This window comes from Filobasidium floriforme, assembly GCF_021052385.1.
Source record: "Filobasidium floriforme strain CBS 6241 chromosome Unknown HD553scaffold_10, whole genome shotgun sequence".
NCBI classification, from domain to species: Eukaryota; Fungi; Basidiomycota; class Tremellomycetes; order Filobasidiales; family Filobasidiaceae; genus Filobasidium; species Filobasidium floriforme.
Genome location: NW_025763631.1, coordinates 469,146 through 489,712, shown reverse-complemented (window position 1 = coordinate 489,712; position 20,567 = coordinate 469,146). Strand labels below are relative to the sequence as shown.

General features: G+C 52.9%; 5 protein-coding genes across 5 annotated transcripts; 3 read left to right on the top strand and 2 right to left on the bottom strand.

Annotated features, from left to right (window-relative positions):
- Nucleotides 1-533: 533 nt before the first annotated feature.
- HD553DRAFT_341893 (uncharacterized protein) lies at nucleotides 534-3,350 on the top strand (the record flags this gene model as incomplete). Its single annotated transcript, XM_046182684.1, has 3 exons — nucleotides 534-1,841; nucleotides 1,942-3,028; nucleotides 3,097-3,350. The coding sequence occupies 3 exons, from the start codon at nucleotides 534-536 to the stop codon at nucleotides 3,348-3,350; spliced, it is 2,649 nt and encodes an 882-aa protein (XP_046036867.1).
- Nucleotides 3,351-3,413: 63 nt separating this feature from the next.
- Nucleotides 3,414-7,551, bottom strand: HD553DRAFT_355158 (uncharacterized protein; the record flags this gene model as incomplete). The annotated part of the gene is made up of 9 exons (XM_046183815.1): nucleotides 3,414-3,943; nucleotides 4,006-4,309; nucleotides 4,368-4,499; nucleotides 4,556-4,672; nucleotides 4,735-5,001; nucleotides 5,068-5,912; nucleotides 5,974-6,472; nucleotides 6,553-7,125; nucleotides 7,234-7,551. 9 exons carry the CDS (start codon nucleotides 7,549-7,551, stop codon nucleotides 3,501-3,503), a joined length of 3,498 nt encoding a protein of 1,165 aa, XP_046036866.1. The 3' UTR covers nucleotides 3,414-3,500.
- A 513-nt stretch (nucleotides 7,552-8,064) lies between these two features.
- On the bottom strand, nucleotides 8,065-10,748 carry HD553DRAFT_310900 (uncharacterized protein). The gene is made up of 4 exons (XM_046179894.1): nucleotides 9,242-10,748; nucleotides 8,764-9,171; nucleotides 8,316-8,681; nucleotides 8,065-8,247 (listed from the first exon to the last, which is right to left on the bottom strand). The coding sequence occupies exons 1-4, from the start codon at nucleotides 10,692-10,694 to the stop codon at nucleotides 8,222-8,224; spliced, it is 2,253 nt and encodes a 750-aa protein (XP_046036865.1). The 5' UTR covers nucleotides 10,695-10,748; the 3' UTR covers nucleotides 8,065-8,221.
- A 114-nt stretch (nucleotides 10,749-10,862) lies between these two features.
- On the top strand, nucleotides 10,863-15,730 carry HD553DRAFT_310898 (armadillo-type protein). The gene is made up of 24 exons (XM_046179893.1): nucleotides 10,863-11,156; nucleotides 11,235-11,349; nucleotides 11,439-11,511; nucleotides 11,578-11,639; nucleotides 11,729-11,927; nucleotides 12,013-12,122; nucleotides 12,184-12,256; nucleotides 12,318-12,618; nucleotides 12,687-12,782; nucleotides 12,853-13,007; nucleotides 13,072-13,168; nucleotides 13,237-13,384; nucleotides 13,448-13,631; nucleotides 13,696-13,754; nucleotides 13,811-13,901; nucleotides 13,964-14,009; nucleotides 14,077-14,153; nucleotides 14,223-14,329; nucleotides 14,393-14,564; nucleotides 14,625-15,044; nucleotides 15,112-15,151; nucleotides 15,215-15,272; nucleotides 15,335-15,387; nucleotides 15,449-15,730. The coding sequence occupies exons 1-24, from the start codon at nucleotides 11,042-11,044 to the stop codon at nucleotides 15,622-15,624; spliced, it is 3,027 nt and encodes a 1,008-aa protein (XP_046036864.1). The 5' UTR covers nucleotides 10,863-11,041; the 3' UTR covers nucleotides 15,625-15,730.
- Nucleotides 15,731-15,868: 138 nt separating this feature from the next.
- On the top strand, nucleotides 15,869-20,532 carry HD553DRAFT_24927 (uncharacterized protein). Its single transcript, XM_046177318.1, has 23 exons — nucleotides 15,869-16,057; nucleotides 16,131-16,136; nucleotides 16,197-16,218; nucleotides 16,284-16,303; nucleotides 16,377-16,442; nucleotides 16,506-16,588; nucleotides 16,655-16,902; nucleotides 16,971-17,061; nucleotides 17,117-17,347; nucleotides 17,423-18,176; nucleotides 18,241-18,309; nucleotides 18,375-18,571; nucleotides 18,629-18,883; nucleotides 18,938-19,012; nucleotides 19,078-19,261; nucleotides 19,321-19,583; nucleotides 19,659-19,667; nucleotides 19,738-19,836; nucleotides 19,892-20,021; nucleotides 20,089-20,120; nucleotides 20,185-20,277; nucleotides 20,343-20,378; nucleotides 20,447-20,532. The coding sequence occupies exons 1-23, from the start codon at nucleotides 16,027-16,029 to the stop codon at nucleotides 20,480-20,482; spliced, it is 3,030 nt and encodes a 1,009-aa protein (XP_046036863.1). The 5' UTR covers nucleotides 15,869-16,026; the 3' UTR covers nucleotides 20,483-20,532.
- Nucleotides 20,533-20,567: the final 35 nt, after the last annotated feature.

Here is a 20,567-nt window from a genome sequence, read left to right as displayed (position 1 = left end):
ACTGACATATGACAGACATCATGAAGGACTCCAACACGACATGATATAGATATTCTCATCGGTAGTACCAATTGTACGTCACACTTTATAGCGATCTTAACATCCGAGTCACCCGTTGGGAGAAACTCTTCTTTGACCACTTCAAACTAGGACGCTTGCGAAATCGATCTGGCTTTAGACTCCTTTTCCCCCGTGTTCGTCGTATCAGTAGAGGTATATGTACGGCTGAGGTCGTGTATGAACAGTGTTTTAAGCTGGACTTGGAGAAGCTTGAAGAGAGAAGAAGAGGAAAGGGGTGCGAGCGATGGGTAGATGAGAAGTACGGGATGGAGAACGAAGGTTTATATAGACAGAGTGACTCTGAGGTGAGACTCTTCGTCGATCACAAGTCGATATCAGGGTTGCGGGGGATGGGTGTATCGAACATCACTCAACATCTCCATGTCGCATGTCGTCGTACTCCTCGATTCGTATTCACCTCGACCTCTTGCGACTTTGGCAGTCACTCCTTATATCCTTGTCGATGGGGCAAGATGGCGGAAGATACGGGAGTCGACCCAAACATCGAATCAGAGCCACGACACCACGAACAAGATGAGCTGCTCGGAGACGGGAACCAGCCCGGTCAGGATCAAGATGACGAGGATCGAGGTGACGAAGATAGGGACGAGGAAGATGGGGAGGAATACCGGGTCCGATCACCTACCCATCCTCCCGATCAGAGTGTCGACTCCGATGCCGGTTTGAACCCTGCGATGGAGCTGGACCTGGATATGGAGCTGGACTTGGAACTGGAGGCCAACCTAGACCCCTCACTCCGCCCGACTCCTACCCGTCTTGACAACCCTCGGTCTAAACGTAGGATGAAGGTCAAACGCAAACGACAGTTCGCCTCTGAGCTCGATATCGATGATAACCTCAACATCGATCCCGAATTGTTCTCTCCCTCCCCATCGGAAAGACCGACCCCGCACGCACTAAAACTGGCCGATTCTCATTTGCGACAACGGACCGCCGGTCTATCGCACGTCCGAGACTTGTTGGTCGAGGAGAACGGGAGGTTGTTGGCGGATATCAGAGGTCTAGAGGAGGTCATGTCCGTCGGAGGTGGAGCTGAAGTTGGAGGTGGAGGCTCGAGCGGGGACCTGGGAGGTGCAGGGAATTGGCATGAGAGCCACGGTCTTAGGGATTCGAGGACAGATCTGTTAGCAGAGGCAGATACAGATACTGGGACAAGGCTGGCGGAACTCCTGGAGAACGAGATGCAAGAAGAGATCCGGGCATTGCGGGCAAAGCTGGATGGGAGCGTGGGTGATGACCGGATGGACGGGCGGGGAGAACTCACCGAGATCGTGCAGGATCCGGAGATGGCGAAGGAGACGGTAGCGACCACGTCAAGTTCAGCATTGGCAACAACATCGCCTGTCGGATCCACGTCCCCCTCGACATCGACACTATATACTTTGATAACCCACCTAGACCGTTCGCTCCGCACCCAAACGGCGTCTTTGGCTGCGTTGCAGGACGAACTGGCGCAGCTCGTCCATCAGCAACAACAGCAGCAAGAAATTTCGAACGACACTGGGATATCGAGGGTCGAGCGGGATCGACCCAAAAAGTTCGCTACAGGCCGTAAACGCAAAACCAACCGCGATCAGACGCAAAATCAGGATTCCGGCTACGGCTCCGATTCTTCTATTTCGCAGACCGACATTGATTCGGCTGAAGAGCTGGAAAGGGAAGAGCGCGAGATCATCCACGGTCCTGAGCAGAGCGAGGTGGAGAAGGTCATTATGGATATGAGGGGGTATGTAGAGGTCTGTATGAAACTGTGGGGCGAGGTAAGTCGGGACCGCCGTTTTCTTTCTTCTTTTCATCATCTCTTCCGCGCTGTTTCTTAGTACCAAGAAATGAATTGACCGAATCATCTCTAAACTACAGGAAAGCCGTCTACCCGAAGCGTCAGACTATCTCAACCCGGTCTACCCGGTCTTTGCACTCCCTTACGTGCCCAGACGGATGTACAATACCCGTCGAGGGAAAGTACCGGCGTCGAGCAGCAAGCCCAACGCGATGAGAGAGATGCCGGTCGAGTTGAGAAAGTTGATCGCTAGACGTGCTAAGGGGGGCGGGGATGTGCTGGATTCGGAACCGGAATCGGAATCGGGACCGAAGGGAGAGGCAGAAGGAGAGAGTTCGACGGCCAACGCATCGGCATCGAACGCCGCGAGACCAGATGCTGCGCCAAAAGAGGACGAACCATCGAGCTCTTTGAAGGGAAAGAAGCGCGTTGCCCTCGGACCACCAGCGACAGATCCTCGAGTACCAAAGAGACGTGGTCGGCCGAGCTTGTTGGATATGCGAATGAAGGGGCTGGAGCCGACCATCTTCGAAACGATGACCCGCTCTGCTGAACTAAGTCCTAGAGCCACAGACGGGTCGAGCTTAGGCCCAGGCGCTGGCTCGGGGTTGGGATTGGGTGATGTGTCGTCTCTGTTACCGGACGACATCGTCTACCCAGATCCTCCCCCGAACATCCCCATGTGGGATCCGGCGCCAAATGTGACCTCGGCGAATGTTCATTTCCACACCCAAGTGCCCTATCAGATCCAGATGGCTCGGCAGGAAATGGCTGATAGGCTGGCCAGATCGTTTGTCGCCTCGGTCCCGGGAGTGAGTATGGACGATTATCTGCCCGAGACGGACCACCATAACCATGAGCAGGATCCCAACCGAGCCGGTCCATCCCACGCTGTGATGGGAGCCGGAGCTGAGCAGGGGCAGGACGCCGTACCCGACTTCTCATTGGAAGACCTCCAGCGGCATGGGCTGTTCGATCATGAGATTTCTCAACAACAAGTGGACAGGACCGATCTGGATCAAGACAATGCATCGGCTCTCGACAAGATGCAGAACTTGGCGGTGAGGGCGTTGACGTGCGAAAATTGCGGCCGTACGGGAACGTCAGTCTGGAGGAAGTTGACGATCGGCGAAGATGCGCAGAAACAGACGTATCGCGTGTGCAATCGTGAGTCACGAGTCAAGGCTAGCGTTTCCAGGTCGACGAAACTGACACCAAGCGACCCTCTTCGACAGCATGTGGATTGCACTACCAGAAAAACTTGGTCATGCGGCCCCAGGCGATGTGGGGAGATATCAATATTGCGCCACGAAAACGACGGCCAGCCAAGCCGAAGGGCACGCGTGCCCAAGAGATTTTGCAGCAACAGAACGAGGAGCAGCAGCTGCAACCAGACCAGAATGAAATGCACCAACAAGAACACCATCCCATGGAACTCGGTACCCTGCAGATGGAAATGGACATGAATATGAACGATCGGATCGAGTAACGACAGACTGGTACAAGCGTTCCGCTCTGAGATCTTTCTTTTTTCCTTTCAGTTGTATATGTGGTCAAATATATGTGGAACGAGTCAAAACGAGCGTGTGTATAAGCGAGTGCGATGACCGATCACTCTTGATGAGCGTTGTTTCAATGGTCAGGCGGGAGACCTGGACGCGATGCCTCCTTGATTGATGCGGAAACCAAAGGTCTTTTCGAAAGCGCCGATGAGGAGATGGGCGAGAGCTTCCTCCTGAATTCTGTGCTGCGTGGCTTCCATCGGGTTGTAGGACTTGCCGGGAGTAACAGGGTCGGCGCGGGCTCGTCCAGGCGCCCTGGGAGTGCCGAGCGGACCCGGTCCGGCTTGACGCGCTTGGTCTCGTTCGAGTTTCTCTCGAACTTTGGCTTCGATGGAAGAACGCTGGATCTGGCTCTCGGTCCGGATGTGGAAAGCCGGAGTAGGAGAGACAGATTGCATCGTCTGATGAAAAGGCGAAGAGTTGGCTTTGGCGAGAAGATCGAGTTTCGACGCAGGAGGAGTGGGAGGCAACTGCGATCGGTGGGCGGCGAGAGTCCTCTTTGCGAGCACAGAGATAGCACCTAGTACAGAGACTTTCCGTCAGAAACGTGACGATACAGTCATCAGACTCTTGTATCCTTACCGGCAGCACACGCAAACAAATCCCAGTAGATCACCGAGGTTTTGCTTCCACCAGCCTTGTCTTCGTCATTGGCAGCGATCTTGGACAGGAGCGACATGAGGCTGTGGAAAGGCGCGAGCGGGCTCTTGAGGAATCGCCCACTCTGAGCCGGAGAGGCGATCACAGAGCCCTCGCCTCGTCGAGGTGTTTGCTGAGGGGTCTGCAGACCCGCGGGGTTGTCGGTAACGGTAGATTCAGGAGCCATATCGATGGAGCGACAGAGAGACATCAGGTTTTCGAGTTCACGCGGACCGGAGGGGCGAAGCTGATACACGGCGTTGTGAGTATAAAATGAAGTGGGCTGGCCAAGAATGATGACTTACTTCGGTGATCAAGGCAGCATGGGTAGAGAGAGTGAGCGTGACGGGGCGGGCTCGAGGAGGATGACCCAGAACCGCATTTTGTCGGCTTCGCAACACCTGCGTGGCGGCTTGCCTGTCCCGGCACTCAAAGAACTGTATTTTCGCTTCAGTGAACAATCCTGCGTATCATTCTGGTATATCTTCCTCACCAGATAGTCCTTGGCTTTACCATCGTTACGATCGAGCATGATATGAACGTTCTGAATGAGATTGTCGGCAAGCGTGTTGGGTGGCAAAAAGGCAACGACCGCTTCCGGGGTGACGTCCTATTGGTTCCCGGAAGATTAGCCATAGCGTTTCGAACGAACTATTCATACTGAGTACTTACCCAGGCGACATTGTCCATCCTGACGACCACAGTCTCCTCATTCTCATCGGGCAAAGCATCAAACGCCAATCGCAGTTGGGTCTCCTTGTCCTCGAGCTTGTCCGCTTGCTGCCTCACGGGCGGACTAGCCAAGAGGTAAGGGATGATGCCGACAGTTTCTTTCCCGCATCCGAAAGATGAGCATCGCGATCTGCCTGGGTTACCACCCGGTCCGTTCGAGCACACAGTGTTGAGCACGGCATTGAGGCAATCGAAACAGGCAAGGTGCTATTTTTGAGGGGATGCGTCTCAGTACTATGATCACGGTAACCAAAAAGACAAGACCGGACTTACGTAACAAGGCTCCATCAAAGTCAAAACGCTCGTTGCCGTAGCCCTACCGCAAGTATCGCACTTTCTGGTCTCAAGCGCCTTGGCAACTGGGGACTTGAAAGGTTTGGTGGCCTTTGTGAGACCAGGAGGAGGAGATATGACCGATCCGTGCGTACCAGCGATACTAGCGATCGACGAGGTTGAGGAATTCATTCGAGTCTTGAGGGGTTGGTACTCTTCCTCGCTGGTACCGAATTGGAGAACCCGCCCCTGGAAGTCGCCTCGCATGGCAGGACTGATTCCGGTAAGCTTTCGAGGATTGGCTTGAGATCCCTTGTCCGCCTCGTTATCTCCCTGTTCGGTCTCCGCATCGGAAACTTGGCCGCTACCAGGAGAAGTGGCCTTCTGTCGCGGCCCGAGACCAAAGGTCGTGCTCATCGCAGATACCGTCTCGCCAATGGAATCGACATCCGAATCATCAGCAAGATGATCCTCGATATCGCTGCTGGTAGTGATGGATTCTGGTTGATCGGGCAGAGTGCGTTCAGGACGCACGTCTTGTTGAGTGCTTCGAATGTCGGCTGAAGTATGAGAACGACCGTGCCTGTTGTCCTTGGAACGGGATCGTTTGCTCTGTTCCTCCTCGCTCTCGCCTTCGGCAGGGATACTGGTGAGCGTGACCGAGCGCAATCGTCTTTGAGGGTCAACGTAACTGAGAGAGCCCGAGCTGGTAGTCCGTCTCTTGGCTTGAGCCGGTCCGAGAGGTTGACGAGTGAGAACGACGCCGTCCGACGATTCCATATGCGCGTGGACCAGTTCCAAGATGCTAGGTTCGCGCTTGACGAAACGGTCCGACGGAGCAATACCTACACCACGCAAAGCGCGTTTCAGCAAAAAGGCGCGCGAGACGGACGAAGCGATACTCACTCGGCTTGCCCTTTCCTAATTGAGACATGGTCCAGTTGCGTACCCTTCCGCTGACGATCGCTTTGGTTTCTTCCTCCGAGCCGGGAAGGATTCCGAAATCCCTGGAAAATGCTTGCAAGTCGTTGTACTTCATATCCTGTCTGCCGACACCGCCGATAAAGTTCATAGCGCTAGTGTAGCCTCCCTGATTCTGGCTCGTCGGTAAGCCTTCGATTGAGCGATCTTGACCTGTAGTTTGCGGCATTGTGTCGATCGGTCCGGTCTCCTTGTTCGAGTAGCTCTCGGTACCATCAGGATGCTGAGTTTGAGGACGAACAGATGGCTGGGATCCGGTCTGGGCGAGGCTCTGGGGTACGAAGGGAGGACTAGCCGCAGAAAGGCCGGCACTCCAGACGCGGTTGTGAGCAGAGTAGCTCGAATCGACCGCTGCCGGCGGAGTCTGGCTTTTGGCTTCGGTGCGTGCTAGCGAAGAAGAGTGAAGTGGCAGAGAAGATTTGGCCTATACCGGAAACATATCGAAAGGTATCAGCATCGATTCCAGCGACGCTCATCAAGACGACAACTTCCACCCGCACTCACACCCAGCTCGAGCTCGACGTTGCCGGAGAATTGTCCCTTCCTCTGTTTGGCCAACATCTGCGACCTCGTCTCCTTTTTGACCTCCGTACCAGCGCTATCATAATCCAATTCGAAATCCTTGAGCGGCCTCTCTTCCTTTGGCTTGTTGGCGACGGTAGCCGGAGGCGAAAAGATCTCTTCGGCGTCCTGAAACAGCTTCCTGGCCTTTTCGAGCCTCGAAGAGGTGGTTCCGGTCCTTCGAGATGATCGTCGGATCGATCGGGGCTGACTGGAGGGAGTGATTCTGTCGGTGGATACCTCTGGGGTCTCCTGGTTGGGCGTGACAGACGAGGTCGGCAAGGTGTTGATCGCATGAGGGGTAGAGGAAGCTTCTGGTCCTTCAAACGGGGCGGAAGAGGGAGCAGGAGAGCTGAGTAGGTGGGTAGGTAGAAGCGACGATTCCCGAGAGGGGCTGTATGGGTCGGGGAGAGTCTTGTCATGGCTAGATCCCATGTCGACGTCCGACAGAGTCTTGTCGTGGACCGATGCCATCTCGACGTCCGAGGATTCCTTCTCACAGGTTTCAGATGGCTTCTAGATTCGGAACGTGGGAAGTACGAGGCGATAAGTACGATAAAGGTATCAGTTTCCGTGAACATCCACTCGACTACCCCTATTCCGGAATGACCCATTTCGGCATACCTTTGCGCTCGATCCAGCAGCGTCTTGCTTGACAAGGTCAGACGAAGTACTCTGTTGACTCTTCCTACGCTGTCTTTGCATCTTCTGCCTTTTGGGCCGGACGGTCTTGAACGAGCCGATCAGAGAACTGGTTCCCATCGGCGGGGATTTGATCGAAGATTGTTCCTGTGCATCGACACCCTTGGTCGCAGCATCGCCGGCAGGCTTGGTTTGGGGTGTTTGCTTTCCCTCAGGATCGTTGATCTGACTGACGGTCGTAGTAGATGGTTGAGACGATCCGGCGGGACTGCTCTGCTTGGACACCTCCTTTTTCGACATCGCGCTGCAAGGACCAGAGATTTTGATCAGACCCTGGAAAGTGTATCGGTTTGTGTTCAGTCGTAAGACATACCTTTGACTTCTCTGTCAATCAAGTCAACCTCGTATGGCAGTGATTAAATATGTGAGATGTTGGTTGTCGTTCGAGCTCTTTCAGTTCGAGATTGAGAGGCGAAAGGTGGGATGTTCGTTCGCCTCGAAGGAGCGTTTCAGGTGACCCCGGGGGCAAGGTAATGAGAGGGTTGCGGAGGTATGCAGTATGTACGATGGCGTACGGTGAGAGAGTAGGTGTATTGGGGATGGGGTCGAGGCGGTTTGATCGAGTCGTGGTAGAGGGTTGAGAGGCGAAAAGTCTCTGATGAGGGGTTTGCGAGCATTTTGATGGGAATTTGATGAGAATCGAGAGGGAAAGGGAATGAGCTGATGGCGAGGGGACGATGCGCTAAGCGAGAATTTACTTCCGAAGGAATTTTACTTCCGGATCGAGGTCAGCTTCCCTGTCAAACGAAACTATGGCTCTCGAGGAGAAGAGTCCTCTTGGAAGGCATATCATGGTTTGGGAGGTACAGCACAAGGTGAGTCGGCAGACATGCCCCTGTTGCTATCTGCGCACGTCGTCTACTCGAAAGATGCACGCGCGTAGCGTTCTTGACGTGTTTGTGAAACGCCCTCAGAACCGCGACACGAACGTCGCTTCTGCAAAACCCCAAAGTCATCAGTAACGCTCCTCCAGTCTCTCCCTTCTCACCAAGAGCCGTACTTACCGACCCACTCGACAAGCTTCTTCACCCTCCGCATCCCAATCTCTCCCTCCAACAACCGTCGATCCGGTCTAAACTGCTGATCCTCCGCCGCGATCGCCCCCCTGTGCCTCTCACAGACAGCGTCGGTGTCTTCCCCCTTCCTCCTGGTCTCGCCTCTGACGACGTTTCTAATCATCGCAGCAGCCGCGCACTCTTCACACCGGTCCGTAGGCCCGCGATTGTGATACCGATCGGGCATGGCACGGTACATGATGGTGATATTCGTCGGATAGCTGGCGTTAGGGCGACGAGATCCGACCGAGCTGATGAAACGCGGCCGGGCCCGGTAGGCGGCGTCTTTTTCCGCTTTCCGCTTGTGGTCCAGGTCTGCCCGAACTCAACGTTTTGAATCAGCGAGATTCTACCACCATATAGCGGGATGGTCCAGCAAATCCCATAATGTGCTCACTCTTGATCCAGACCACATCGCCCGACTTGAGCCGTTTCACGTCATCCGCATACTCGTCCCAAAAATCCACCCTCAACAGAGTCTTCCTCGTCCCCCACCCTGCCGAATCGTCGGCCCGTCCGTTTCCTATCGGCTGGCAAAGCTGAACCTCGCACTTGTTACTAAACCTCTCTGTCGCCCCGACCTCCCAGACGACGGCCAACAGGTCTACCCGCCTCGAATCTCCATCAGGTGGCAAGTTGAGGAGTTCGGTGAGGTCCGTCAGGCTATTAGCAGGGATGGCGAGATACGAGGGGAATGTGCAGATGGATTGCGACTGGCTAGTAAAGAGACCGCTGCCCGTCTTCCCCGTAGGGTTCATCGTCTGCGAGAACATGTCCGAGTCGGCAGAACCGGTCGGACGGGCACCTAGAAATCCGATACAGCACAAGTAGATCAGCGAGACTATCGATCGAATTACAAAACCAGGCAGACTGACCCTGGCTGATACTCTGCTCTCTTCCCGTCGACATCCAACCACTCCGAGACACGTCGGCAACGCCCGAATTTCCACTCCTTTGCGTTCTGAGTCTCTTGCTCTGTTTCCCGCCGGTCGGGGTCATCTCCCAACTTTCTGACCAGTCCATCCCGGTCGCAGGCCTCGTCGCCGAATCGGGAGCTAGCGATGCAGATTCGTTGAAAGTGGAGTTGTCTTCTCGCTGGGAGGCCGTCTTGTCCGCTCGTTGTGGAGCAGATCGGGAACCGTCGGTGGAGAAGGAAATCGGGAGATGCTCTGCGTGGAGCGGAGACTTCGGTCGAGCTCGGTCTTCAGCGATAGGCGATCTTCGTGTCGACGATGACCCTTCGACATGAAGCCTCGATCGCTCGTCCATCCCGCTGGGCAGGTCCAACTGTGTAGTCCTAGAGCACGGCAAGATAGGCGCGGGCCATTCTATCCCGGACTCGTTTTCGAGCTGAAAGAAATCTTGATCACCTGCACCTAAATCTTCCCGCTGGGTGGAAGTGACGAATTTGGCAGTCGCAGAGACGCTGACAAGACTCTTACTTCTGGACGATTCTCCATTCAGAGCGTTCGAGATCGGGGTATCCGCGATCGTGTTCCCCATAAGACCGAACCTCGAGCCGGTCCTCAAGCTGTGCAGCCGTTCCAACCAGATCGCGGACTTTTCTTCTTCTGAAACCTGATTCTGATTCGGAGTGTCTAATGCGACCGTATGAGACTTCGCTAGTTTCGAGACCTTTCTGGGACGGGGGTTGGTATCGTTCGCCAACAAGACCGGTTCTGACCTGAGCGGTCGGCTTAATGGGGTAGAGGGCGAAGCAGGGAGATGGCGACGTGGAAACCGAGGAATATTCTGTTCCGGTGTATCCAGAACTCCTTCTGAGCACGTCAACCTCCGGTAATCCAGCATGTTTGGCCAATTCGTTATCCCTTTCCTAGTACTGTCCGGTACGACATCTTTGGAAGGTCTCTTCTTCTGTGAGAAGCTCTTGATACTGTCCGTCAATTGACCTTCCGGATCTTCCCCGTCGCTTGCCGACCGGCCAGTCTGTACTGCTATCAGGTTGTCCTCGAGTGGACGTCTCGTATCCTCAGCAGCCAAGCTGCGATACGCTCGAATCTGCGAGTAGTCACGGCCGGGAAAACGGCCAGAACGATCGATAGAGTTGTCCGGCTCGATCTCCATCTTTTCGACGTCTGTTTTCGTCTTTCCCTTCAAAGCGCCGCACAAGTCATCAGAGAAACTCGCAAGCTCATCCCCGACATCGCCGGCCAATGCGGACGACGTCTGAGAGTCGGTATAGGCGAGCCGGTGAAAATGTATAGTTCGGAACCCGCTTGTCGGATGGTTTTTGGCGTTCTGATTGACGTTTCTTGACGTGATTGTGGAGGGCGGGTAAAAGACGTGCGTAGCATACGAGGCACACATCGTCTAGAATATGAAACAAGGCTATACCCGTTGGGATCTGTCGATGATATGACATACCATCGACCAATGTTACAGGCAAGCCCATAAGAAGGCTAAGAGTACCCTCGGACGTCTGTCTCACTTTGTCAACATCAATCAATCGTCCCTTTTGCGCTTATTTCCACCTTTTATGTAACTTCGAGAGGAGACTTCGATTGAGCATCTGGGGAATATGCCGAAAGTCGAATCTGTAATTCTGTAAGTTAGGGTGCAACTTGTAACTAATTCGCATATCGGCCACATCGACAAGCACAAGCTAGTCCGCTAGTCCTCACCTTCTGGGCGCATAGTATCGAGCTACGATCGAGATGGAAGGGCATAATCCCGAACTGGTTCAGCTGTTGAACGCCCTTGCATTCCCGACGGATCAAGCAACCTATACCCAGGCAGACAACGCTCTTCAAGCAGGTCTGAAACAACCGGGTGAGTCCATAATACGCTATGCGAGGCAGCGTTTGATGTTCGATCTGATAATCTTAGGTCTGCTGGCAACGCGATCAGGTGTATACGGTCAGCTTCAAGCCATTTCGGCGACAAGAGAGTTCCCAAAAGAAGTCAGGCTCCTGTCAGCTCTGTTAATCGGTCGAGAGCTACCCAAGAAATGGAGAGCTAAGGCGTAGGTCTTGATTCCACACCTATGAACAATTTGTATTTAAGTCGAGAGGAATATTAGGGCTGAATCCTTTGCACTTTATCTCCATTCAGGATCGTACCGGATGAGCTCAAACCGGAGATTAGACAAAGGTTCTTCCAGTTCTTCGACGAAGGAGACTACCAGGTAAGAATTGCTCAGTCTGACGAACCGTGAACGATCGCATCTTGATCATCATGTTGATTTTTTCAGATCGCTCGAGCTCAATTGAGGACCCTCGTCACCATCGCTCGTCAAGAATACCCTCGAACCTGGTGAGAAAATGTTTAACCCATCCTTGTCTTCCAATCTCGCCGTCAAAGGGAGGCTTACCCCTCTCATCGTCTTTCACATCCCTCAAAAGGCAATCACTTCCAACCGATCTACTCAACCCTCTTACCTCTTCCTTTGCTCACATCTCTTCCCATTCGACCGGGGACCTCCAAGACCAGGAACGGAATCGACAGAAAGTCATCCTTCTGAACAGCCTGTGGACTTGGAACGCTTTTGTCAAGGAATGGAGGAGCGTGAAGTTACCTGTCGGGCAGAAGTTGATGGCCGAGGTAAGTTGCATGTCTGGGCTCATCAGGAGCGTCCGGGACTCGTAGTGGCCGAATATCCATTTATCATTCTGGTTTCGGTTTACAGTTCATTCACTCATTGAGGACACCGATGTATCAGTACCTGGATTTCTTCATGGCAAGGGATCCGGTTTTGGAGGATTGGGAATTATGGGAGAGCGCTAGGTATTGTTTCAAGTAAGTGGATCTGTTCACATTGACATTCTCAGATGATCTATGCTGACCGGCTCGTATCCAGGATCTGCGCGAGATTGGCGGAGTGGGAATTCAGTCGACCTGCCGATAAACGGGTTGATCAGGATCCCAGTCGGGTGGGTTGAGGTCGGCCTCTAGCATAATGTCATTTTCGCTCATATTCTTCTATCGCCCCAGATCACTCAACTGGTGACCAACTCGCTGGGATACTTGTCGACCCTCCAAACCATTCGCCTTCAACTCCTCTCGTCTCCCTACTACACCGTCCCATCCAGAGAATACCCGGCTGCAAGCACCGCACCCGCTAGGATGTTAAAGAGTCTGACAAAATTCATCCGGGTCATCGGAAAGACCTACGAGGCGCTCATGCATATCGACCCGAAGACGTTTGTTGCCATCCCCGGAACTGTTGGGGCTGTAGGGTGGTGGTGGAGCGAAGTAGCGGGTGCTGCAGAGATGGACGAAATGCCGCAGGAAGGTGAGTAGATAAAGCTGTTCGTGAAGCTATAGCGATCGAGCTCATTCTCGAGGTTGGTGATCTTGCAGATGATGAAACTGCCAAGTATCCCAAAAGGTTCTTGCTCCTCGGGTTGATCCTCTTCAAGAATATATTGCCAACCTTGTCCGTTGATCATCCTGAAGGTAATTCCTCATCAGCGATGGTCTTTGAAGGCAAGCTTACTGATCCAGCAGTCTCGTATACTCGATACAGTCTTCACCGATCAATTCATTGCAGACGCTTTCAACCTTCTCATCGATCATTTACTACCCATGACCGACCGTGATTGGGAACAGTGGAACGAAGAACCTGAAGAGTGGCTGGTCGAGAGCTTGGACGTTTCGCAAGCATGGAGTTATGACTTCAGGGTGAGTCGAGGGGATTTGCACATATGGGTTTGCATTGATGTTGATCACCTCGTCATGACCGCAGCCTTGTGCTGAACGGGTCCTCATGTCCCTGAGTTCCGCATCTCGGGGGAGGAAGGTTATGGAACCTCTTCTGTTGCAGAAGTTGGAGGCAGTGATGGGTACATCAGCATGGGTAATGACCGCGAAAATACCTACCCTTGGCTGACCCCCTTTTGTCTGATCGCAGCCCTACCGAAAGATACATTGAACAACTTGTTGAAGCAGGACGCGGTCCTCTGTGCTGCTGGTAGGATGTCGAGGGCTCTGATGGACCATATCAAGTTAGATCAGATCCTCTCTCTCCTGGCGCCGGCTTTGGCCTCCAGCAATACAGAGTACGTACAGGCGATGCAATGCACGCTTGAGTTGGACCACTGACCGACAAATTCCACGCACAGAGATCGGATACTCAAAGCTCGTGCCGCATGGCTTATCGGGCAGTGGGTTTCTTCTGACGAGGACGCTGCGAGGCTGCAAGTGGTTTGGCAGATGCTGTTACACCTCTTGACTGTACGGCAAGACGAATCGTCAGACATGGCGGTGACAATCTCGGCCGCAATGGCTTTGAAGGAGTGCATTGACGTAAGCTTGAAAGCGAATCGTAGAGGTCTCAGGCTTAAACTAACACATGTTTCCTCTTTATCAGTTGTGGGAGCTTGAGGTCTCGGTATTCGAGCCGTACATCAGGCAGATCGCCCGCGATCTGTCAGTCTCAGCGTCGATTTCGCTCGACGATCACCGTCTGATTACCTTGCCTACAGCCTCAAAGCGATAGATACGGCAGTCACCTTGCCAGGCAAACGGGCGATCCTGGAATGTTTGACCATCTTGATCGACAGAGTGCGGGACAAGGTAAGCCGTCAGAGTTTACGATTCACTGATCGGGATTGACGTTGACAACTCGCTATTACCAGATCATGCCATATCTTCCCGATATCAGTGCTGCCATTCCGCAATTGTGTGAGTACTGTGCCAGCTCCGCCGAAAATACGTGCCCGGTGCTGAAGAGTAATTTGTTGATGCATAGGGGCTGGATCTGTCGATCTCGACGGAGAGTGGCTATTCAAGGCCTCTTTGGTCGTCATGGCATCCAAGTTGGTTGTCGTAGGTCTTCAGGTCTTCATTGGTTGCTCAAGCGACACAGGCGCATACTCAGTTCCCCATTGCTTTCAGGCTGCTGGGTCCCAAACGTCTCACATCCTGCATCTGATCGTGCCTCTCATCGAAGAGAGCTTGACCGGACCTGCCAAGGAGCACTTTGAGGAGGATGGCATGGTACTGTAAGTAGCACTACTTATCACCGGCCAACACGTACCCAATCTGAATGGCTTGTTTACGATCAGGTGGCAAGTGGCACTTCGAGCGGTCCCATCACTGCCCTTGAATGATCAAACCGGCCTGGCAAAGTTGTTCACCGGCCTACTTGGACTGCTTGCGGAAAATCTGGATGTCTTACGGACAACAGTGTCCCTCATGGAGTCATACATGATTTTGGCAGGAGAAGATCTGATGCAGGTAAGGATAGGACTAGGAGAGGTGATGTGGTTGATGCGCTGACTGGCTACATAACACCAGGCTTATGGCGAACAAGTCATCCGGGCGTACGCGGCTGCGCTCAACCAGGTTCCGAAAGAATCTACGAGAATACTATTGGAATCCCTCGATGTCGTCCTGCAAGTGTCAAGTCCGAGCACCTGGATCTCGCACTTTGTCAACACTGGCCTTGCGCAAAAAGCTTGCGACATTATCGACGACCCGAAGACTGGCGGTCCCGAACTTGCAGCATATGACACCCTCTTGGCGAGAGTCATCTTGCGGGAACCAACCGCTTTCGCGACGTTTGTCAACGCCTACGCGCAAACTCAGGTGACGGCCAACGCTGTAGCCAAGCAGCTCGAATTGACCATCGATGCCATGTGGCGCGCTTACGAATATGTCGGGGACGCCAAGAGACGGAAAATGGTAGCCATGGCGTTTGCCAACTTGCTTCTACTGGTAGGTCCTGTTATACCGCCCTCAAGAGGTAGATGCTCTAATATTGTCGAATCGCTACCGTTCTCAGGGAGAGGGTGCCGTTTTCGAGCACATGGAAGGAGAGTTCGGTAAGCCACTACATAGATGCGACCGCATAACCATATGATTGACGCCGCATTCTCCACACGTAGCCAACGCATGGCTGGACACGCTCGGAGAGATCAAGGAGAATCCTGACGCCGGCAACGAGTGAGTGCATCGATGCCAAAGCTCCACTCGAACCGCTGACCCAGACATTTTTGGGACAACAGGATCGTGCGAAATTGGCAGGATTCTCAAGGCCTCTTGGCGAGTGACCTCGAAGGTACGTTGAAAAAGCGATCCGCTGTCCAATGGCTTCTCGCTAACATACCTGGCCGTGACAGGTACCGAGGAATACAACCGCCGAAACGCACTTTCAGCTGTTGATCCGGTATTCTCGCAAACGCTCAAGGCATACATTGCTGAACGATTAACGCGAGCACAGGATTTGGGGATGAGGCCGTATTGGGATCGCTTGGATCAGGGAATCAAAGACTCGCTCACCAAGTTCCTCTCTTAGATAAGCTACCATTTATGAACGCATTAACGACCGACTGCTATCATACAGTCCATGTACAGTCCCCAATTAGCATTGCACTATGAATCAAATTAGAGACCCCGAAGAACCCTTTTACTAGCATGCGACCCGACACGTCATCGCCCAGCGAAAGCGCGGATGCGCTTCCTTTGTCATACCGCACCTTGCCTGAATCATCGAACTGCATAGTTACTCATTACTCAAAGGTTCTACCTTCATTTGCCGTAGTGCCTGTTGCTACCTTTACCCTCAACAGACGTAAAATTTACTGTATCAGACGAACGAATTTTAGGCTAGATACATACGAGCTGAACAGTCCGCCAGACAAAAACGCAAGACACCCAGGACCCGATCGATCGAAAACCCCGCAACCAGAAGAGCAACATGTCGGCGATGCAGGTAGATGAGCACCAGAGTCAGTAGAGCTGCCTTTCCACTCATTTTATGATTGTGTAGCTGATCTAATATACGATATTACCCACTTACAGTCGATGGTAAGCGTATACCTTGAGCAAGCATTAGCCGGTGAACAAGCTAACAGATATCTTTAACAGAGTCTCTTTACTCTCGACAGCTGTAAGTTTGGCTTGTCGTGAGCTTACACAAACTGAACCCCGGCTGATCTTTCTTGCTTTCACCAGCTACGTTTTGGGTCATGAGGGTAAGCGTTCTTGGCCTGATTCTGACTCATTCGTAGTTCCCGCTCACCTTGCTCGGGATTCGCCTCAAAATAGCCATGAAGCGCATGGCAACCTCGAACGTGCTAGTCGTCGGAATGAAAGGGTTGGGAGTCGAGATTGGTAAGATCCTGTGGTCCGAGTATACCTTTCCAGGGACCTGACGAACAAAACTTCGCTCTACAGCCAAGAACATCGTATTGGCTGGTGTAAAATCGGTCACGGTGTATGACCCCTTCCCGGTCGAGGTGGCAGATCTGGGTTCGCAGGCACGTCTTCAAGCCTCCTACATCACCGAGTATCCGAAGCTCATACTTCTTGAATATGACTCACAGTTCTTCCTTCGAGAAGCCGATGTTGGCAAGCCCCGAGGAGAGGTGACCGTACCCCGCCTTGCCGAGCTGAACAGCTACGTGCCCGTAACATTGCTGGAGGGGGAAGGAGAGGTCACCACCGACATGGTCAAGAAGTTCCAGGTCGTTGTCTTGACAAACACCACCTTGAGCAAGCAGATCGAGATCGACGAGTTCTGCCACAACAATGGGATCGCTTTTATCGCCGCCGATGTTAGAGGACTCTTTGGGTAAGCTTTGATATGTGGAAAGTCGACACGAATGAGGACTTGTTTCTGACTCTTTTCTCGTATGATAGTTATGCCTTCAACGACTTTGGTTCAAAATTCACCTGCGTTGACCCTACCGGTGAGAACCCATTGAGCGGAATCGTGGCTAGCATTGACAAGGTGAGTCTGGCCTTCTGGTTGGCGTCCTTTCCACGAGACTGACATTGCACTGTAGGATGGAGATGCTGTTGTGACGTGTCTGGATGAGCAGCGACACGGTCTCGAAGACGGTGACCATGTTACTTTCTCCGAAGTCAAAGGCATGACCCAGTTGAACGGCTGTGAGCCGAGGAAAGTGACGGTTAAGGGGCCTTACACCTTTACTATCGGGGACACCACCAGCTTCGACGACTATGTTAGCGGTGGACTTTTCACCCAGGTCAAGATGCCTAAAGACATTGCTTTCGTAAGCACAACAAAAGACGTTACGATCCCGCTAGCCCTGCTGATCACCATATCTTTTCACACTGACCCTAAACAGAAAACTCTAAAGCAATCCTTGAAGGAGCCTGAGTACTTCATGACCGACTTTGCCAAGTTCGACCGTCCCGCCACTCTGCACGTCGGTTTCCAGGCACTGTCATCCTTTGCCGACCAGCACGGTCGCTTGCCTTCCCCTCGTCACGAACATGATGCCAAGCAGGTCGTCGAGATCGCACAAAAGATCAAGGCAGACCTCGGTCTCGAGGACGAGCTTGACGAGAAGGTCATCACCGAGCTTGCCTACCAATCTCAGGGAGAACTTTCCCCCATGTGTGCCGTTATTGGAGGATTCGTCGCCCAGGAGGTACTCAAAGCATGCAGTGCCAAGTTCCACCCAATGGTGCAGAACATGTACTTTGACTCGCTCGAGTCGATGCCCGACCAGATCCCTACCGAGGAGGAGTGTGCACCTGTTGGCAACCGATACGACGGTCAGATTGCGATCTTCGGAAAGACCTTCCAGAAGAAGATCCAAGAAACCAGGGAATTTTTGGTCGGATCGGGAGCTATCGGATGCGAGATGCTGAAGAACTGGAGTATGATGGGTCTGGGTTCCGCCGGAGATGGATGCATCCAGGTCACCGATCTCGATACCATTGAAAAGTCCAACTTGAACAGGCAGTTCTTGTTCCGTGCTAAGGACTTGGGCAAGTTCAAGTCGGAGAGCGCTGCTGCCGCTGTCGCCGAGATGAACCCCGACCTCAAAGGAAGGATCATCAGTCACCAGGACCGAGTCGGGGAGGACACGGAGGGTCAGTCTACGATCAAGCTCGACAGGTCGACTTCTATAATCTGATTGAGCGTGATTTTCTTCAGACAAGTATGGCGACGACTTCTTTGCCAAGATTGACGGTGTCACCAACGCTCTGGACAATGTTGCGGCTCGTAAGTTGCGGACCCTAAGGTGTCAGCCTGACCTTTACTTATTTCGGCTGGTTCTCTCTTGTTAGGGCAATACATGGACCGCCGATGCGTGTACTATCAGAAGCCATTGCTTGAGTCAGGAACATTGGGTACCAAGGCGAACACTCAGGTCGTGATCCCCTTCATGACAGAGTCCTACTCGTCGTCTCAGGACCCTCCCGAAAAGTCGATCCCTTCGTGTACCGTCAAGAACTTCCCCAACGCCATCGAACACACCATCCAGGTGAGTTATCTAGCAGGACAGTATCGAGAACTGCGCTGATCACCTTGTCGTCTATAGTGGGCTCGAGAGCAATTTGACGCCTTGTTCGTTAACCCTCCCAGCAATGTGAACCTGTTCCTTTCGCAGACCAACTACGTGGACACCCTGAAGTCCTCGGGCCAGCAGTACGAGACGCTGAAGACCATCTTGGAGTTCTTGAAGACGAAGAAGCCCACTAGCTTTGAGGAATGCATTAAATGGGCACGTCTCCAGTTTGAGGAGGACTACAGCAACAGCCTGAAGCAGCTTCTATTCAACCTTCCCCGGGATCAGGTAAGTTGGCGATGGCATTTGGCTGGAATTCGCGCTCATTCCAGTCTGCTTCAGGTTACGTCAACGGGCCAGCCCTTCTGGTCGGGTCCCAAGCGAGCGCCCGAGCCCCTCGAGTTCAGCGCCGAAAACGTAAGCCCGACATCACTTCAGTTTATATAGCTTGAGTATCGACTGACCCATACGTTACATTGCAGCCCGTCATGTTGGATTACATCGTTGCTACTGCCAACCTCCACGCCTTCAACTACGGCTTGAAGGGAAACAACGAGCCCGATTTCTTCAAGAAGGTGCTATCAACGATCGATGTACCCAAGTTTAACCCGAAGGAGGGTGTCAAGATCCAGGTCAACGAGAATGAGCCTGTTGCCAACGAGTCCAGTAGGTCCAACTCCCGAATAAGTATAGGGGCGTGCGATATTCAAACGACTCGCTTACAGGCGGAGACGAGGATCTCGACAAGGTTCTGGTCGAACTGCCCAAGCCGAGCGATATGCCCGGTTTCAGGTTGACTCCTGTCTCGTTTGAGAAGGATGATGACACCAACTTCCACATCGCCCAAATCACCAGCGCTTCCAACCTGCGAGCCATCGCTTACGGTATCTCCCCGGCGACTTCCCACACCACCAAGCAGATCGCTGGTAAGATCATCCCTGCCATTGCCACTACCACGGCTTTGGCGACGGGAATGGTTTGTCTCGAGGTAAGCTTTCGCTTGGGCACATCAGCACTTTGACCGTTATTCGTGCTTACTGTCTCGTGTCAACTCACCAATCAGTTGTACAAGGTAAGACCGAGCGATCAACTACGTGTCATATCGATATTGATTTGGGTACTAAACGGATCCGCGCATGTAGATTATTGACGGCAAAAAGGACATCGAGAAGTACAAGAACGGTTTCGTCAACTTGGCGCTGCCCTTCGTCAGCTTCTCGGAGCCTATCGCACCACCCAAGGTAGGTGGATCGGGTCGACAGCAGGCGATGTGTGCGCTTATCGGGTCGTCCATAGTTTGGTCCTCCCGAGAAGAACTGGACCTTATGGGACCGCTTCGACGTTCAAGAGGGGACTTTGCAGGAGTTCATCGACCACTTCAAGGCCCAGGGTCTGAATGTGTCGATGATCTCCAGCGGTGTCAGCAGTACGTCGATGCAGGTCTCGTCTCTATGTTGACAATGCCGCTGATGCCCCTGATCTGCCTTGAATAGTGCTTTGGTCAAACTTTACCCCTCCTCAAAAGGTAAATCGAGCTCGCATCGCAAATATCATGCAACAACGCTCATTCTCATTCTCTGGTATCTCAGGCCAAGGAGCGTCTTCCAATGATGATGTCGGAAGTGATCGAGAACGTTTCCAAGAAGCCTATTCCTCCTCATCAAAAGGCGGTGATCGTCGAGGTTAGTGCCGTTCAATTGGCTGTAACAGGAGGGTGACGATTGACGACCTAAATCCCATACATCAGATAATGGCCGAGGACGACGACGACGAGGATGTCGAGGTAAGTATGACGAGTTTCAGTAGTCTTGTGGTAACATCCACCTAACGCCTTTGCATGTATTGCGACAGACTCCCTACGTCTTGGTTCATCTGAACAGGAACTGATCAAATCGGAAATGTGTTGTGTCCCTGATGTCAATGCCCATGTAGTCTACAACCATCGTAATATTCGTGTTGTACAACTTGCTGC